General features: G+C 39.6%; 1 protein-coding gene across 1 annotated transcript; it reads left to right on the top strand.

Annotated features, from left to right (window-relative positions):
* Window positions 1–1288: 1288 nt before the first annotated feature.
* EMB2770 (pre-mRNA splicing factor-like protein) lies at window positions 1289–4686 on the top strand. The gene has a single exon (XM_010247009.3). The coding sequence runs from the start codon at window positions 1365–1367 to the stop codon at window positions 4425–4427; it is 3063 nt and encodes a 1020-aa protein (XP_010245311.1). The 5' UTR covers window positions 1289–1364; the 3' UTR covers window positions 4428–4686.
* Window positions 4687–17877: the final 13191 nt, after the last annotated feature.

Genomic DNA, 17877 nt, shown 5'->3' with positions numbered 1-17877 from the left:
CGGTTTCGGTTTGTGTGAGAAAATAAACCGACAACTCAATTCGGTTTCAGTTTTTAACTTTTCATACATAAAAACCGAAACTGAATCGAATCGATCTTGTATGTTTAAGTAATTACTAATTAATCCTACCCTGTATGTTAGATGTTGATATATTTTATTTGTGTTTTGTTTGAACTTTGAAAAAATGGTTATTTATGACAAAAACTAAAATTGCAAAGTCAATACAAATATAATACAATGGTACAATATTTAATTCAATTTTGTATAAATTTGTACATATATATAGACAAAAACTTCAGTTTTGCATAAAAAACTAATCGATTTAAATATATATTTGATTTTGCATAAAAACTAAAAAAAAATAAACTTAAATATAAATAGATATTTAGATATAGATATTTCAATTTAAAATATATATAAAAACCAACTAAACCGATAAACCGACTTTTCATATTTGGGTTAATTTTGCTTCAGGGTTGGTCGATTTCAATTTAGTCAATAAATAAACTAAGTTGGATCGATTGAAGAAAATGGCTCAAATTGATCCAACCCGACCCATAAACACCTGAGCAGCCATTCCTACTTCATAGTGAACTATAAAAATTGGGTTAACTTTGGTTGTTGGGGCCTAAACAACATAAGTTGTTGAAACAAATTTATGGGCTGGGCACGTTCTAGGCAATTCACCTATTCACGCCCATGCTTTGGTATTTAGTCAAAATAAATTGATATATAATTATTAGTTTACCCATTTTCATGGTAATGTGGCATTCTCAACAGCCTATGTTGGCCCCCAACAGCTAAAGTTTTTCCATAAAAGCTCGATTTGAGAAAAATATGGAAGAACTATGGATACACCCAATGCAGAATTCTGAATTCCAGCCCTCCCCCCTACTATTAGCCCTCTCTCCCCTATAAACCACATCCTGCCCGTGAATTTGGCATCAATTCACGGTGAGGATGCAATCCCCCTGTACTATGGGGTTATAAAATTCTGATCTGTGCTGATTAGTCTGGTGGTCCAGTTGCAGATTTTAGCTATATGACGTGTTATGCAGTGGTTGGATGGTACATTCGGTGTCTCACTAAGACGGTGAAGCTAGCAACAGTGCAAAATATATAAAAAAAAAGAGGGGGGAATTTGGAAAATCGGGTAAAATCATAATCTAGTCCTGAGAGTTGAGACCGGCCCTTGTTTTCCAGTATCGCCAATTCTCTCGAGGCGACTGAGAGAGGCTCCATTTCTAGGCTCGCCTCTCCCGACGGTGGTATCTAGCGAGCCAGGTTCTTCTCAGGTATTGCCATTAGCTTACCGATTTATTTATTTCTTCCTTATTTTCTGCTTCTGATAATAAACAGCAGTCATGGTTTTCGTCTCATCTCTTGACAACAAAACCCTATTTCTCAACCTTAACCCTAGTTCCACAACGCTTGAAACCCTTAAACTTAAAATAGAAGAGAAATCCGGAATCCCTGCCAACCTCCAACGTCTGTTCCTGTCGTCGAGGCGGTTGATTGGCGATGAATCTTTAAATGTTTCTTATCTTGGTGTTCGGTCGGATTCAACCCTTACCCTTCATATCCCTCTGTTGGGAGGGATGCAAGCTCCTGTCCTCCCAAAACCAAAACTGGAGTTCCTCAACACCAAACCCCCTCCGAATTATGTGGCTGGTCTCGGTCGAGGTGCCACGGGTTTCACAACCCGGTCTGATATTGGTCCTGCGAGGGCTGCGCCTGATCTCCCCGATAGGTCCGCCACCACAATTGGCGGTGCCGCTGGCGTTGGCAGGGGAAGGGGGAAAGGACCTGGTGGTGAAGACGAGGAGGAGGAAGAAGCAGACGACAAGGGTTATGACGAGAACCAAAAGTTCGATGAGTTCGAAGGGAACGATGTTGGCCTTTTTGCTTCTGCGGAGTATGACGAGGATGATAAGGAAGCCGATGCCGTTTGGGAAAGCATTGATAAAAGGATGGACTCTAGGAGGAAGGACCGAAGGGAAGCCAGGTTGAAGCAGGAGATTGAGAAATACCGAGCGTCGAATCCCAAGATCACAGAACAGTTTGCAGATTTGAAGAGGAAGCTATACACTTTGTCGGTGCAGGAGTGGGACAGTATTCCAGAGATTGGAGATTATTCATTGAGGAATAAGAAGAAGCGGTTTGAGAGCTTTGTGCCGGTGCCGGATACACTGCTTGAGAAGGCCAGACAGGAACAAGAGCATGTTACCGCTCTGGATCCCAAAAGCAGGGCTGCTGGTGGAACTGAGACTCCATGGGCTCAGACTCCTGTAACAGATTTAACTGCTGTTGGAGAAGGGAGAGGGACTGTTTTGTCATTGAAATTGGATAGGCTCTCCGATTCTGTCTCAGGGCTAACAGTGGTTGATCCCAAGGGTTATCTTACTGACCTCAAAAGCATGAAGATTACAAGTGATGCAGAAATTTCGGACATCAAGAAGGCTAGGTTGTTGCTCAAATCCGTTACACAGACAAATCCAAAACATCCACCAGGATGGATTGCAGCTGCACGGCTTGAGGAAGTTGCAGGGAAGATCCAAGCAGCAAGACAATTGATCCAGAGAGGATGTGAAGAGTGCCCCAAGAATGAGGATGTATGGTTGGAGGCATGCAGGCTTGCTAGCCCAGATGATGCAAAGGCTGTAATTGCTAGGGGGGTGAAGGCAATTCCCAATTCGGTGAAGCTGTGGATGCAAGCCTCAAAATTGGAGCATGATGATGTGAACAAGAGCAGAGTTTTGAGGAAAGGGCTGGAGCACATCCCTGATTCTGTTAGGCTCTGGAAGGCAGTTGTGGAACTGGCAAATGAAGAGGATGCAAGGCTTTTGCTTCAGAGGGCTGTGGAGTGCTGCCCCTTGCATGTTGAGCTGTGGCTTGCACTTGCAAGGCTGGAAACTTATGAGAATGCAAAGAAGGTTCTTAACAAGGCAAGGGAGAAACTTCCAAAGGAGCCAGCTATTTGGATTACAGCTGCAAAGCTTGAAGAGGCTAATGGAAATACTGCTATGGTTGGGAAGATAATAGAAAGGGGTATCAGGTCTCTGCAAAGAGAGGGAGTGGTAATTGATAGAGAGGTTTGGATGAAGGAGGCTGAGGCTTCTGAACGTGCTGGATCTGTTGCAACTTGTCAGGCTATAATTCGTAATACAATTGGAATTGGTGTTGAGGAGGAAGATAGAAAGAGGACATGGGTTGCTGATGCAGAGGAGTGCAAAAAGAGGGGTTCCATTGAGACTGCACGAGCCATCTATGCTCATGCGCTTACTGTGTTCCTGACTAAGAAGAGTATATGGCTCAAGGCAGCACAACTAGAGAAGAGTCATGGGACCAGGGAGTCTCTTGATGCTCTACTTCGGAAGGCAGTCACGTACAGGCCACAAGCTGAGGTTCTTTGGTTGATGGGTGCCAAAGAGAAGTGGCTTGCTGGAGATGTTCCTGCTGCTCGAGCAATTCTCCAGGAAGCCTATGCAGCAATTCCCAATTCTGAGGAGATTTGGCTTGCAGCTTTCAAGCTGGAATTTGAGAACCATGAACCAGAAAGAGCAAGGATGCTTCTTGCTAAAGCCCGAGAAAGAGGAGGCACAGAGAGAGTATGGATGAAATCAGCAATTGTTGAAAGAGAACTCGGGAATACTGAAGAGGAGAAGAGATTGCTGAAGGAAGGGCTGAAACTCTTCCCCTCATTTTTCAAACTGTGGCTCATGCTTGGGCAGCTAGAGGACCGGCTGGGTCGCCTGGAGCAAGCTAAGGAAGCTTATGAGTCAGGTTTGAAGCACTGCCCTGGCTGCATTCCACTTTGGCTCTCACTTGCTAACTTGGAGGAGAAGATGAGTGGACTAAGTAAAGCTAGAGCAATCCTCACCATGGCTAGGAAAAGAAATCCTCAGAGTCCTGAGCTTTGGCTGGCTGCAGTTCGAGCTGAATCAAGGCATGGGAACAAGAAAGAAGCTGATATTTTGATGGCAAAGGCATTGCAGGAGTGCCCCACAAGTGGTATCCTCTGGGCAGCATCAATTGAAATGGTCCCACGCCCTCAAAGGAAAACCAAGAGCATGGATGCGCTGAAGCGATGTGATCATGATCCCTATGTCATTGCTGCTGTGGCAAAACTATTTTGGCATGACAGGAAGGTGGACAAAGCCAGAAACTGGCTCAATAGGGCAGTTACTCTTGCCCCAGATATTGGGGACTTCTGGGCCTTATACTACAAGTTTGAACTTCAGCATGGTACTGAAGAGAATCAGAAGGATGTGTTGAAGAGATGTATTGCTGCAGAACCAAAGCATGGTGAGAGATGGCAAGCAATTTCCAAGGCTGTGGAGAATTCCCACCAGCCAATAGAAGCCATTTTAAAGAAAGCTGTGGTTGCTCTGGGAAAGGAAGAGAATGCTGCTGAGAACAAACAATAGAATTTCCTTTACATCTAGTGTAGAGATTTTTGAAGCTTCTCATCTCTTAAATGTTAGTCGGAAATATACTGGGAAGTGGGAACTTACTAAAAGACGTGGCATAGAATTTAGATTTATGTATTTTGCCTTTCAGTTCGATTTCTGAACACCAGAAGTTGTATCATTATCATTTTTATCGTGAGTCGGAATGTTGAGAGAAGGTTATTGACATATTTTTCTAGAATTTGAATACCGCTCAATCTATCGATCTTCATTTCAACATGTCTATAATTGTTGATGTATCATGTTAATTTCTTTCTGGTTTTTATCAATCCATTAGTCTTGGAAGGACAACATTGTTTTTCCTTTTAACGGAATCATCATGACTCATCCTAATTTTCCTCGTTCCTATCTGTTTTTTGGGTATGGGTGAAGTACAGGCGATAGAATTGACTTGGGCAAATTGCCTCTGTTTTGTTGTAGATGGGTGTCCTGCTTAGGCTGTTATTGAACAGCCTGACAACTGGATCATCACCTGTGGTGAAGGAACCTATTCTACATACATATGTATGAATGGATAAACTTTGATATCAGTAGACCATCGGTAGAAAGTAGTTTCGTCTATAAAATAAATTTGATAAGATTAAGTAAATCAGGTGGTACCTATAACTGACAATCAATAACTTATGTCGTATTGTCATATATGATGAGTTAGTTTTTAATAAAGAACTTAGCTTAAACGGTTAAACCTACTAACGAACGGAAAACCACTTAGGAATCTCCTTTTGTTTCTTAAAGATGGACTTTGTTATTATCAACTCTTGGCAAGGGCTAAAGCTCAATTTGGGCAAGAGAGGAAATTGCCTCTGGAAAGGGATTATCCATGCTGTCACGTGGAACATCTGAGAGGAAAGAAATAGGAGATTATTCGATGAGAATTACTCCTAGCTAATACCAGCAGCTGGATGGTGAATAGTAAAGCTTTCGAGGGTATCAATCGGAGTGACTTGCAAACTGTCAACCTCTCCCTTTCACCCTCAATCTTTCTTTATAAGCAAGTATCAAGCCAAGATGAGAGAGGGAGTACATTCTGAATTTTGATGACAGTTTCAGGAAATCTTTAGAGGGCAGCTTAGATGCAGGAATTAGAGGTCTGGTTCGTAGATCAAATGACAACTTGACTTGAGCCTATAGTGGTCCTTCCAGGGCTGCTGATGCGATGGAAGAAGAGACGGGCCCTCCTTGAAGGCCTCAGGATTGCCAAGTCGCAGCAACTTAGTTCCATTGCAGTGGAATGAGACTTGAGGAATGTCATAAACTGGGATTCTGGACAGACCCTTGACTTTTGGAAGCTCTCCCACCAGCTGTTAGAAATCAGGGAGCTTGGCTCTTGCTTGCATTGTAGTTTTAGATGGATTCCTAAGAGTTTAATCAAGTAGCTGATAGCCTTGCTAAATCTGGGCTGAGAAGGGACTTCTTGTATAGTGCTTAGTGCACATGCTTTGCCAAATGTGTAGTGGGCTTTGTCTTTCTGTTTTTGTTTTGCTGACAAGGCCTTGTACATCCCTCCCTTGTTTAATGAAATCAGTTCTCTTTTCTCAAAAAGATGGATTTTGTTATTCAAGTCAATATAGGAGTAGGGATGTATTGCTCTTATGCAGTTTTATAAGACTTTTTGATTAATCTATTTTTAATTTATTTTTTTCAGAACTCAGAACCCAACTAGCCTGTTATTCGGATTCTTTTGACTTGTGGTCAATAGTAATGTTGCCTTATCTAAGGGTTTTTCTTTTTTCTTTTTTTTTTTTACATTTTTATTAATCTCCCAAATTTAAATGTTTAATCAAAGGACAAGTCTGTAGTCTGCCACTAGGCATTTGAGATTAGGGTCCGTTAGGTTTGCGGACAGGACCAGAATCAAAATCCCCAGAAATCAGGATCACCTATTCCTGCCGCTTGTTTGGTTCAGTCAGGAACCGGAACCGGGTTCCGATTGTTGCTATTTGGTTCAACCATAAGCTGGAATCAGAACCAGCCAAATTTCCGATTTTGCCCCTGTTAAAAGAACCTCAAAAACAGCCACTTATTATATATATTTTCAACATATACACACATTGGGAACCTGCTAAGAAGTGCATATATGGAGAAAATATGAAAAAAAATGAAAAGAAAAGCACATAAACAAACAAAAAACACAAAAAAAAAATCATTCTCCACCATAAATTTTTGTGAAATCATTGTTCAGCTCTGCAAACACAAAAATCATTGTACAGCTCAAAGAAAACAAATTTTTGTGAAATTGATGATGACTAGAATCTAATGTACTCTGGTTCAATAGTAATAGTAATAGCTGGTTTGCAAGGTTCTGAGGATTCAAAGCACTGCCAATTAATTTGTCTGTCAACTGGCTAATATGATCTGGTGCAATGATAAGTGCCACATCTTGTTCCTCAGGTTGTGTTTTGGGTTGTAACTGGTCTTCAAGTTTATTTAGAGGTTTCTCTTTTTCAGATACATGTGTTTGTGATGCTAAATTTCCATCTGCTGCATGGGTTTAATCCATGTTATGCTGATAAAGATTCTGAGTTTGCAGAAAAGAATTTTCTGAAGGAAGAATATTAGGTTTCTGTTGGACTCATGTCTGATTCAGTGTTTCTTTTTCTGGTACTGGAGCTGCCTTAACTAGACAAGGTGGTATTGCTGAAGAGAATGTTTCAGTGGGACTGACACTTTGAGATTTGAGTAGCATCTTGATCAGTGGTTCAGAACCTGCACTTGGAATTGGGGGCCATGGAAGATCATTTCCACCTTCTGCTACCCGCATAAAAGGTCTTCTGATCATATTTCCCCATTCAGTCTCTGTTCCTGATACAGCAACAAAAGTGAATCCATGATCCCCAAAACTGACCTAGGCACAAAAGAATAAATACATGACATGCTCTTTTTTTGGCAGTATAGTACCCTATTCTTATTTTCTTCAGAAAGATGCACTTTGTATAAATGGGGTGAACAGTGGGCGGTAGCTTTTATATATCCACAGTGTGCAGACCCATGGTACTCATGGGGCTGTTATAATTTTGTTCTGTTTCTGCAGTTAAATTCAAATCTATAAGATGGATAAAAAGATCTGCTAATTTTACATGAGTTTGCTGGTTCAGGGCTGGGTTTCAACCTGTGATAATTTTACATGAGTTTGTTTTTATTTGTCTGTGCCATTGTTTGCTTTTTATTGCATTTGTTGGCTTGTAATTTGTGCTCCAAGCCTTGGAGCAAGCTTTGTACTATCTTTCCATCTGCTTATTTTCTGAGTGTACTGGTTCTTTAATGAATTTATTGTTGATTACCCAAAAAAAAAACATTAATGGTGTTTATGAAGAGTAAGCAAGGGGTTCTGTGCTAGGAGACAACCTAACATGAGGAATTATCACTTTTGTACATAGTATTCTTTCTACATTCATAATTAATAAAAGCTGCTTGTAAATGTATTTCATTATTAATTCCATTACAAAAGTTTCAACCTTATTTACAGATTCATAGTGTTGAATGTGCTTATTAGTTATTACAAAAGAATATTGATTTTACTGGGGTGTATGGCCCAAATGATGATGCTGAAAGGCAGAACTTCTGGGAGGAGCTGGGCAGAATAAGGAGTAGGGGTAATATTCCCTGGTGTATAGGCGGAGATTTTAACATTATAAGATTCCCACAGGAGAAAAATAGAGGTGTGAGAAGGACTACGGGGATGCGGTCTTTTGGTGAGTTTGTTTACAGACATGGTCTGGTGGACTTGCCATTGTCTGGTGCTAAGTTCACTTGGACTAATAACCAAGGTGATCCTACTTTAGTTCAGCTTGACAGATTCTTGGTGTCAACAGAGTGGGAGGAAAGTTTTCCTAACTTGTTTCAGGAAGCTCTACCAAGACCTGTGTCTGATCATAGGCCTATTCTTCTTAGGGGGGAGGGCCTGAGGAGGAAGCCAGGTCCTTTTCGGTTTGAACACTTGTGGTTTCAGGAGGCTGGGTTTGAAGAGAAGTTGAAGGAGTGGTGGTTATCTTTTGAGGTAGAAGGCGCAGGATCTCATATTCTTGCAAAGAAGTTACAGATGTTGAAAGAGAAAATCCTAGACTGGAAGAAAAACAATTTCAAGGCAGTAGAACTAAAAAAAGGAGAGTTGTTAAGCACCATTGAAGAGCTGGATAGGAAAGAAGAGTTGGTGAACCTATCTGAAGAAAGAGAAGGCAGCTAGGACTGAGGCAAAATTGTGTTTTGACAAAGTAGCATATCAGGAAGAGATTAAATGGAGACAACGGGCTAAAATCTCTTGGCTGAAGGCGGGATACAGAAATACAAAGTATTCCCATGCAGTGGCTAATTGTCGAAGAAGGGAGAATACTTTGAAGAAGCTGCAGGTGGGAGACAGGATTATTGAGGAGGAATCTTCTATTAAAAGGGAGGTGGTGAAATTCTTCAAGAACCTGTATAAGGAGGTGTGGTCGGTACGTCCAGGTCTGAATGGGAACCTGTTTGAAGCCCTCTCCAACAATCAAAGAGAAGACTTAGCAAAACCTTTCTCAGAAGAGGAAGTATGGGGGGTTATTAAAAGTCTAGAGGGTGAGAAGACCCCTGGACACGATGGATTCACAATGCTGTTCTTCAAGAAATGTTCGAGTTTCATTAAGCCAGAGGTGATGAAGGCTATGTCGGATTTCCACGAAAGAGCATCCTTAGAGTGCAGCTTAAATGTTACGTTTATAACTTTGATTCCAAAGGTTCAGAATCCGATGCATATCTCTGATTACAGACCCATAAGTTTGGTAGGAGGTTTCTACAAAATTCTGGCGAAATCCCTTGCTAATAGAATGAGGAAGGTACTTCCTGAGATCATTTCAGAGGTGCAGGGGGCTTTCTTGCCCAGTCAACTATTACTAGAGGGTGTTCTTATTGCTAATGAGCTGGTAGACTCGAAGTTAAGGAGTGGCAGCACTGGGGTGGTATGCAAAATTGACTTAGAGAAGGCTTACGATCATGTAAACTGGAGGTTTCTTGACTTGGTGTTGCAGAAAATGAACTTTGCCCAGAAATGGAGGAATTGGGTCAGAGTGTGCATATCCACTACTAAGTTTTCTGTACTTGTGAATGGGTCATCTTCTGGTTTCTTTAGAAGTTCAAGGGGTCTTCGACAGGGAGACCCCCTCTCTCCCTTGCCGTTTATCTGTGTGGTGGAGGCTTTAGCTAGATTAGCTAAAAGAGCTGCGGCTGAAGGCTGTGTGGAAGGTTTTAGAGTGGCAGAGGAAGGAACCGTGGTCCCTTTACTACAGTATGCAGATGATACTTTATTCTTTGTTCAGGCAGAAAAGGAGCAGTTAAGTAATCTTCGGATGATTCTGGTTTGGTTCGAGGTGATCTCTGGATTATGGGTGAATTTTCAGAAAAGTGAAATTATCCCAGTTGGGGAGATCAATAATATCCAGGATCTAGTTGTGGAGCTTGGGTGTAAAGTGGGAAAACTCCCTTTCAGGTTCCTGGGTCTTCCAGTTGGAGCAAAATGTCACTCCAAATCCATTTGGGACCCGGTGATTGAAAGGATAGAGAAGAAGCTAGGGGGTTGGAAGTCCAGGTATTTGTCCAAGGGAGCTAAGATTACTCTGCTGAAAAGTGTCCTAGCAAATCTACCTATCCACTTTTTATCTCTGTTTCCAATCCCAACACAGGTGGCTGAAAGGATGGAAAAGCTAGAAAGGAAGTTCTTATGGTGCGGGAAGGATGGTGAACAAAAGATCCATCAGGTTAAGTGGGATTCCACATGCAAACCTGTCTCGGCAGGGGGTTTAGGAGTAAGAAATTTTAGGCAGCAAAATACTGCTCTCCTAGGTAGATGGTGGTGGCTCTTTAATTCTAGCCCCCAAGCTCTCTGGAGGCGGATAATTGCGGAAAGGTTTGGAACTAGAAACTATGGATGGGATCCTGGACCTGCACCTTCGTCTGCTGGATGCTCAGTTTGGAAAGGAATTGAGAAGGTTTATCCTCTTTTTATCCAAGGGATTAGGCTAAATTTAGGGGATGGCAAGAGGATTAGTTTCTGGCATGACACCTGGTGCAATGGTGTCCCCCTAATGGAGACCGTCCCGTCGCTATTACTTATAGCAGAAGACAGGAATGTGGTGGTGGCAGATCAGTTTGAGCGGCAAGGAAATACAGGATACTGGTGTCCAAAATTTAGGAGGCATCTCAATGATTGGGAATTCTCTGATCTGTTAGAGCTGCTACAAGCGATTCAGGAATATCAACTGAACCCAAATCAGCAAGATACCAGAATTTGGAAATGGACTAAGGATGGGATTTTCTCAGTGAAGTCATTTTATTCAAATCTGAGTGCTGGTTCGGCTCGGGCTTTTCCTTGGAAAGAGATTTGGCTTCCTCACATTCCTACTAAAATCTCCTTCTTGGTCTGGACTGCAGTGCATGGTAAATGTCTCTCCAAGGAGCAGTTAATCAGGAGAGTTCTGGTGCTACCCTCCACAAGTTGTGTGATGTGCAATGGAGAAGTTGAATCTGTGGATCACCTATTTATTCATTGTGAGGTTGCCCATCTGCTGCTCTGTCATTTCTGCTCCCTGCTAAATGTGAGGTGGTGCTGCCCCAAGTCTTTAGCTGAACTGCTTTTCTCTTGGAAGTTGACAGGCTTAAGTAACAGGGGTAAGGTGTTATGGTGTATGATCCCTCATGTAGTGTATTGGATCCTGTGGAAAGAAAGAAATAGTAGGATTTTTGAAGTTCCAAGGTGCTCCTTAGATGAGTTGGTGGTTCGGGCTTTGGCTACTTTACATTCCTGGCTGTCAGCCAAGGACTCGTTTAAGCATATTCCACCATCAATACTTTGATTTGGATTTTTTGTTTACTTGATTTAGTTGGGGGTCTCTTGTATAGAGACTGGTTTTTTGGTAACTTTTTGTATAGTTGCTGGCTGTACATGGAGTTTTGTGGACCAAAGGCTGTAATATGTTACAGTTATACGCATTAATACAATTACCTTACTTTTTCTCAAAAAAAGAATATTGATTTTAAGATACAAAAGAAACAACATTTCTTCTATGATCTTCTAAATTCAAAATAAGAAATAACTTAGGCAAGTAAATATATTCCTAACTAAATTCAAAATAGGAAAGCTGTTTAGAACTAATATGAGATTTCTACAGTTTTATCTATCATGTAGAGCTGTTTTAGAACCAACAAGTAAATCCTAGAAACATGTTCATGAAGTAGAATCTGTTCAGAACTAACAAGTGTTGTTGACATGAAATATCTACATATTTACCAGTTAAAATATTTGCAGTAAATCAACTTGGGAAGCCATAATTATAATTCTGGTAATGTCATGGGAGAGTAAGGCCAATGTTTGTAGTATGCAAAATAACTTTTAGAAACTTGAATGGTTGAACCAGGCAGGTAAATTCAGTAACTTGTACAAGTCATAAATTTCATGGATACTCTCATTACTCAACCAAATAGCCACCATTTTATTCCCCATGTCAAGCCATTAAGTGAGACAAAGCTTATCAACTCAGTTTACCTTCAGCTTAGTAGGTCTAGAAAATGGGTTCACTGGCATAAGTAGCAACATCTTGGGCATTCCTTAATTGGCTCATCATTCACATGATGTTACCACAGGAATGTGGTTGAAAATTAAATCATAGCATAAGCAGATAGAAGAAAAGGACTTAAGTTATAGCTATGATATCAATGGTGAATTTTCTTATATCCATGAAATACAGAAAAATTCACCCACCCAAGAAGCATTAATGTATAAAAATTATAAGTTACCTGATAAATAGAACAGCATCACCTGCTTTCTGTAATTCTCTTTATATTAATGGAATTTCCTTTCACTGATCGGGAAAAAAAAACAGCATCACTTGCTCTAAGCCTTTTTGCACCCACAAACAAACTCCAACCAGTTGTGAGGAGGTGTCGCTTCGACTGCCCTACATGACAAGGAAGACAGTATCATTGAAACTATGGTATTAAGGAGTCTCCTGTTGTAAGTTAACAATCTTAAACCAATTATGATAACTATAGCTTAATCAGACAAAGAAACCACATGCTTTAACCTTGTAATTACCAGTCATAGAAATGATGATGAGTACTATAATTACTAGAAGATAATAGACAAAAAGAATCCTCACCACGGTATATGTGATGAAATGTCCATTATTGTCATGCAAATCTCGGACAACAAGTTCCTGGGTTGGAGGCTGCATTGAATAATCCTGGAATAGACAAATAGGGTAAGATGATACCACAAAGCATTGCCAGTACACTATATGAGGCTTCCTGTTCAACAAAGTAAGGCCTCACCAAGGGTGGGAACTAGTAACCATGATTAAAAAATATGGGCATAAATAAAGACAAAAATCAAGAAACAATTGGAAGAGAAATTAATTTATTGACCAAGAAAGTAGCTCACCTTCTTGCTAAGTTCAGTTTATCAAGAGTCTTGTTGCACATAGCAAGGACTTATGGGCCATTTTCTTTTTTCTTTTTTCATGCATAAAGGGTGGGTCACCAGGGTATGTGCCTCCAGAATTCTTCCCACCTTAATTTCTGATTTTCTCTTAACCAGCCATAATAACCCAAATTCTAATCCTTAGCTTACAGATCCTAAAACAGAGCAACCTCTACTCTTATGTTCAGACCTGAAAACTAGACTAGAGAATTTTTTGTAGCCTACCCACTTTAGCCTGGATCTTTGATTCTCTGAAATCCTTTTTCAGATCACTTTAGATTGAATAGTCAGTCTAGAACCTCTAAACACAATGCAGCCATATTAGAACCTTTCTAGACTAATAACATAAATAGTCTCTAATCCCCTTTAGATCCTGGCAAAACTTGCTCAAGCAATAACAGGAAAAAGCTTGTCTACGATTCCATCATTGCCGTACAAGTAAGGAATGTATCCTTTTCTCAAGTGTCCACTCTTTTTGAGACTCCCAACATCAACACATCCATCATGTCCATTGATTCTTGATCATTTAGTTATGCTTCCTAAACATTCAAAAATATAGAGCAAAAAGGAAACCTGCAACCATTTAATGACAAAAATATTGATCATGTTGTGACATGTTTTGTTATTATTTTCCTTCATTTCTGGATTTCTCCTACATAATGAGTGTCAATAATTTGCATGCATGTACTCCAGAGAGGTTTTTGGAAGTTTACCAAAGAAACCAAGAGCATTTCATATTACAAGGCTCAATACCTAATAAAGCAATTGACACGTGTTATAAGGTAAATTTTAATGGTCATAATTTCACAAAGATGTCATATTCCGATAACTCCTTATGAAATTGTAGGTTTGACACAAATAGAGAACATCCCCCTATTGATAACTTAAATTTATATAAGCGTAGTTAGAATTTTTTTCCCTGCACTTAAATTGGCATAATTGATCCATGCACAGGCTACAAAATCAACATTGCAACAGAACAAAGAATCCCTCAACCCTCTGACACCGAGGTCAACAAGCCAGCGTGGTTATTAGCAAAATTAGAAAACTGGAATCAAGAGACATTATAAATGGACATTCCAAGGCTCCAGTCTTAAATTGAAATTCAAGAGACATTCCAAGTAGGAGTGTCAATTGGACTGGATTTGGTCCAATCCGATCCAGTCCAATGTGAGTCCATTATAAATGGACCAGGTCCAATCCAATCCAATGAATGTTTTGGATCAATTTGGACCGGTCCAATTCAATGTCTGGACCATCCAATCTGTTCAAATTCATTTTGATTTAGATTGGTTTCAACCCAAACCCAGTCCATTGATGCATATATTCATATCTTATATCAATGGACTAGATATTGGCTTAATCCAACCCAATTCAATATAAATTTGGTACGGACAGGCCAGGTCCAATCCAATCTAATACATATTTTGGACTGGATTGGTCCAGTCCAATATATCTTGTTGGTCTGTCCAATCTGTCCAAATTGATTTTGGACTGGACGGGGTCCAATCCAAAACCGGTCCATTGACACCCTTAATTCCAAGGATAAGCAGAAAGTGAATTGAGCAACCCAATGGTAGCACTGGAGCCCCCTTCTACCTCCACCTTATGCAAGTCAAATCTATTGATATTCTAACATTCTCTAGCAATGCTAAGAGCCTAAGACTTCAACCTTTTTTAAAGTAAATTCAAAATTGTATTACAAGGAGATACGCAACCTTAGCATAAAAGAAAACAACAAAATACCAGAAACCTTACAAGACAAAAGAGTGACAGTATAAATTAGCCACTTCCTGTCAACCCTAGTCCCATACATGAAGCACTATACAACAACCATGGAACATGCCAAAAACAAAGGAAAACAAACAGAATGCCCAGCAAACCAAAACACAAATGTTCATAACCACATCCAACATGAACCACCAGAAAATATCACAAACATCATCTACCCCCATCAAACCATCAGAGATCTGCATCCTGCAATCTCTGACATTTTTACTTCCTGCTGCCCCTTTTGCCTCTTCCCTTCATGCTTGCACTCTTCCTTCTCTCTGACTTCTCACCCCCTGATGAATCCACCTTTCCTTTCTAAATCTTTCTACATCCTCTTCCTCTAGTTGCCTTTGGCTTCAGCTTCAACATTTATTAATTCTACCAAATATATATATATATAAACTGTCCATATTACTAACATTTGAAGTTATTTCCAGATTAATGGCATCAGTTAACACATTAAATCAGAATTTACATGTTTGTTGATCCAAGTGCCTGATTGAGCTAATGATTTTTCTTTTTTTCTGTGTGGAGGGGAAGTAACAGATATTCTACTAGGAAACATAGAAAGCATAGAAGTAGAATGATGGGTGCCCCACTATCCAAGATAATGGAATTTCCTGCACCTAAAACCAAAACATATGGTATAAGTTGAAAAAGTAAGTCAGCAAGTTAGATCTCTAAAGGCTTGTGATCAGTGTCATGGATCTGCACAACTTGGTCTTGATTTAAGTTAAGCACATAAGCATTTGTAGGTTTCTGAGAATACTAATATTTTTAAAATAAATTAAAAGAATTTATTAATGATGAAACTAAGTAAACAAGAAGCATAATAAATACCACCCAAGAGTGAGAAAAAAAAGAAAACATCCAACCTTCTAAACAAGAACTCCTAACATCATGATAAAACTACAATGGCAAAACCAAACTCTCTCCAATTACAAACTAGGTGAGAATCAAGAAACAGCAAGCACCCAGTCAATAGGACATTATTTCTCCTTATCACACTATGGCCTCTGTCTCTATTGCTTTTTGAGGTACCCTTATCAACCTTCGTGCAATCGCTGACCCCCTTTTGAACCCATTCTGTATTTACCACTATTAATCATTGCTGCCAAGAATCCCATTTTAGTCTTCTTCCAACCTATACCCCTAGAGACCCATGGCTCCACCAGGACCACCACATCTTTCTCAACAACGTTACAAACCAACCAAATAAAATTCTCTACGTCATCCTTAGTTTCAAAAAACCACCTCTGGCATCTGGACTCTCCTACATTTCTCATATTTTTGCAACTTTCTGAATATCTCCAACACAAAATTGATGCAAGTATTTGCAACTTAACAAGAAAATACTATGCAATTATTTTATGTCAGGACTAAAACAATGTGTAAGCAAAATTTGAAAAGAAGAATAAACAAATAAAGCACAAAGCATAACGGTGCAGCTATTGTGCAAAAGAAAAAGACTATAATGGTACATTTTATACGGATCTTAAACAATACGTACCTTTGTTGAAAATGATTCGTCTTCTATGAAGATTGGATGACATATGAAACCGAAGCAATTAGATCCCAGATCAGAGCATGGGCGGTTGATTTGGGTGGAAGCAGTAAGAAATGTTTTAATCTCCGTATCCAAGAGATTTAGCTGTTTTTTATGCATTGTAGAACTGGCATTATTTCAACCCAAATTGAATCTCCATGTCCAATTAAACTAATAACTGGGTTTTTTGTTATTTGGGAAATTATGTAGATATTCCCTTAATTACATCTCTATTAGGGGTAGAGAAAACCTTTTGATTTTGATTCAAAAGTACCAATAAATAGAGATTAAACTAAGTACGAATTTTCTACAGAATTTTTCTTTGAAAATTCCGGTATATATTCCCTCTTTATTTGAGAGAAAACTAGCATATAAAGAAACAAACATTGTGTGCATAACAAGTAATAGGTATCATAAAAAGCATGTTTCATCAATAAGGCTACAAATGGCCTTTAAATTATGGTTGTGTTCATTATCATGCTATGAGGAACCATAATCAGCCAAGTTTCATGAACAAGGCTGTAGATGGTTTTTCCCCTTACACATAGGTTAGTAGGTTGTAAGGAACCATAATCAGCCAAGTTTTATGAACAAGGTTATAGATGATTGTCTCCTTACATGTATTTCAATATGAAACAAGGAAGAAAAGAAAAAAATAAAAGGAAGAAAGAAATGAATGAGAGGAATTGATAGAATATGGGCTTCCATCTCATGTGAGAAGCACAAGGAGTATCATATTGAAGAAGTGTAGGAAGAACACAAGATTCCCTACCTTCTTCCTTTTTCTTTTATGCTCTCTACACCAATCTTCTTCTCTTTTCTCTTCCCACTTGTTTCTTAATGCTAGAAATCCTACAAATCAATTAGTAATAACCAACAAAAAAGGCATTAGCCCTTCTCCTTGTAGTAGAGGGGTTTATATAGAGGAAGGAGGTGGTTAAGTAACTCCCCACTCCTCTTTTCTTAGGGTGTCAAGTGTCACCCTACTTAAAATGGGTTAAGGAGGGAAAACAAAACAGTGTCCCCCAACTTCAAGTGGTTAGAGGAGGGAAAATAACTCTCCCCTAGGGTGACATGTGTCCCCCCACTTCAAGTGGTTAAATGAGGGAAAATAGTCATCTTGTTAAAATAGGACAAGTGGCATCCCCTCATAAATAAGTGGGACACCTCATAAGAAATTAATTAAAATGGATTTATTCTTCTAGGGCCTGTTGTTCCACTAAATGGGCTCTACTGCAAGCCCATTAAATGTTTATTGCATTATAGATAAGCCCAAATAACTTAGGGTCTGTTGTTCACTAAACTAGACTGCAAGCCCCTTTCTTTATTAAAATGTTTCAGCCCACCAATAGGATTGATTGGGCTTATAAAAAAACCCTTTTCTCTTCTTTATTATTATTTTTTTAAGTTGTAATTGGGAGTATCTTAATAATCTGCTCCCAGTCCAGCAAATTTAAGGACTTAATAGTGCCCCCTTGAGCACTGTGAGCTCAAAAAATAGCTTGAGGTTGCAGTGCTCAAGCCATTTTTAATTGATTGGGCTAGATTTTTGTGAATTAGACTTGATTAAGACTTAAAGTTGAAAAAGGCCCTCCAATAGGCTGGAAATTGTAAAAGAAAAAGGCCTACCCATATATTGTTAAGCTTTC

Source organism: Nelumbo nucifera, chromosome 1 (genome assembly GCF_055504915.1).
Source record: "Nelumbo nucifera cultivar China Antique chromosome 1, China Antique-T2T, whole genome shotgun sequence".
Classification (NCBI taxonomy): domain Eukaryota; kingdom Viridiplantae; phylum Streptophyta; class Magnoliopsida; order Proteales; family Nelumbonaceae; genus Nelumbo; species Nelumbo nucifera.
Note: the sequence above shows the minus strand (reverse complement) of the source record. Positions and strands in the feature narration are given on the sequence as shown.

What these genes read in the sequence shown, in the direction of transcription:
- EMB2770 (XM_010247009.3), top strand. Translation starts at nt 1,365, where the DNA reads ATGGTTTTCGTCTCATCTCTTGACAACAAAACCCTATTTCTCAACCTT.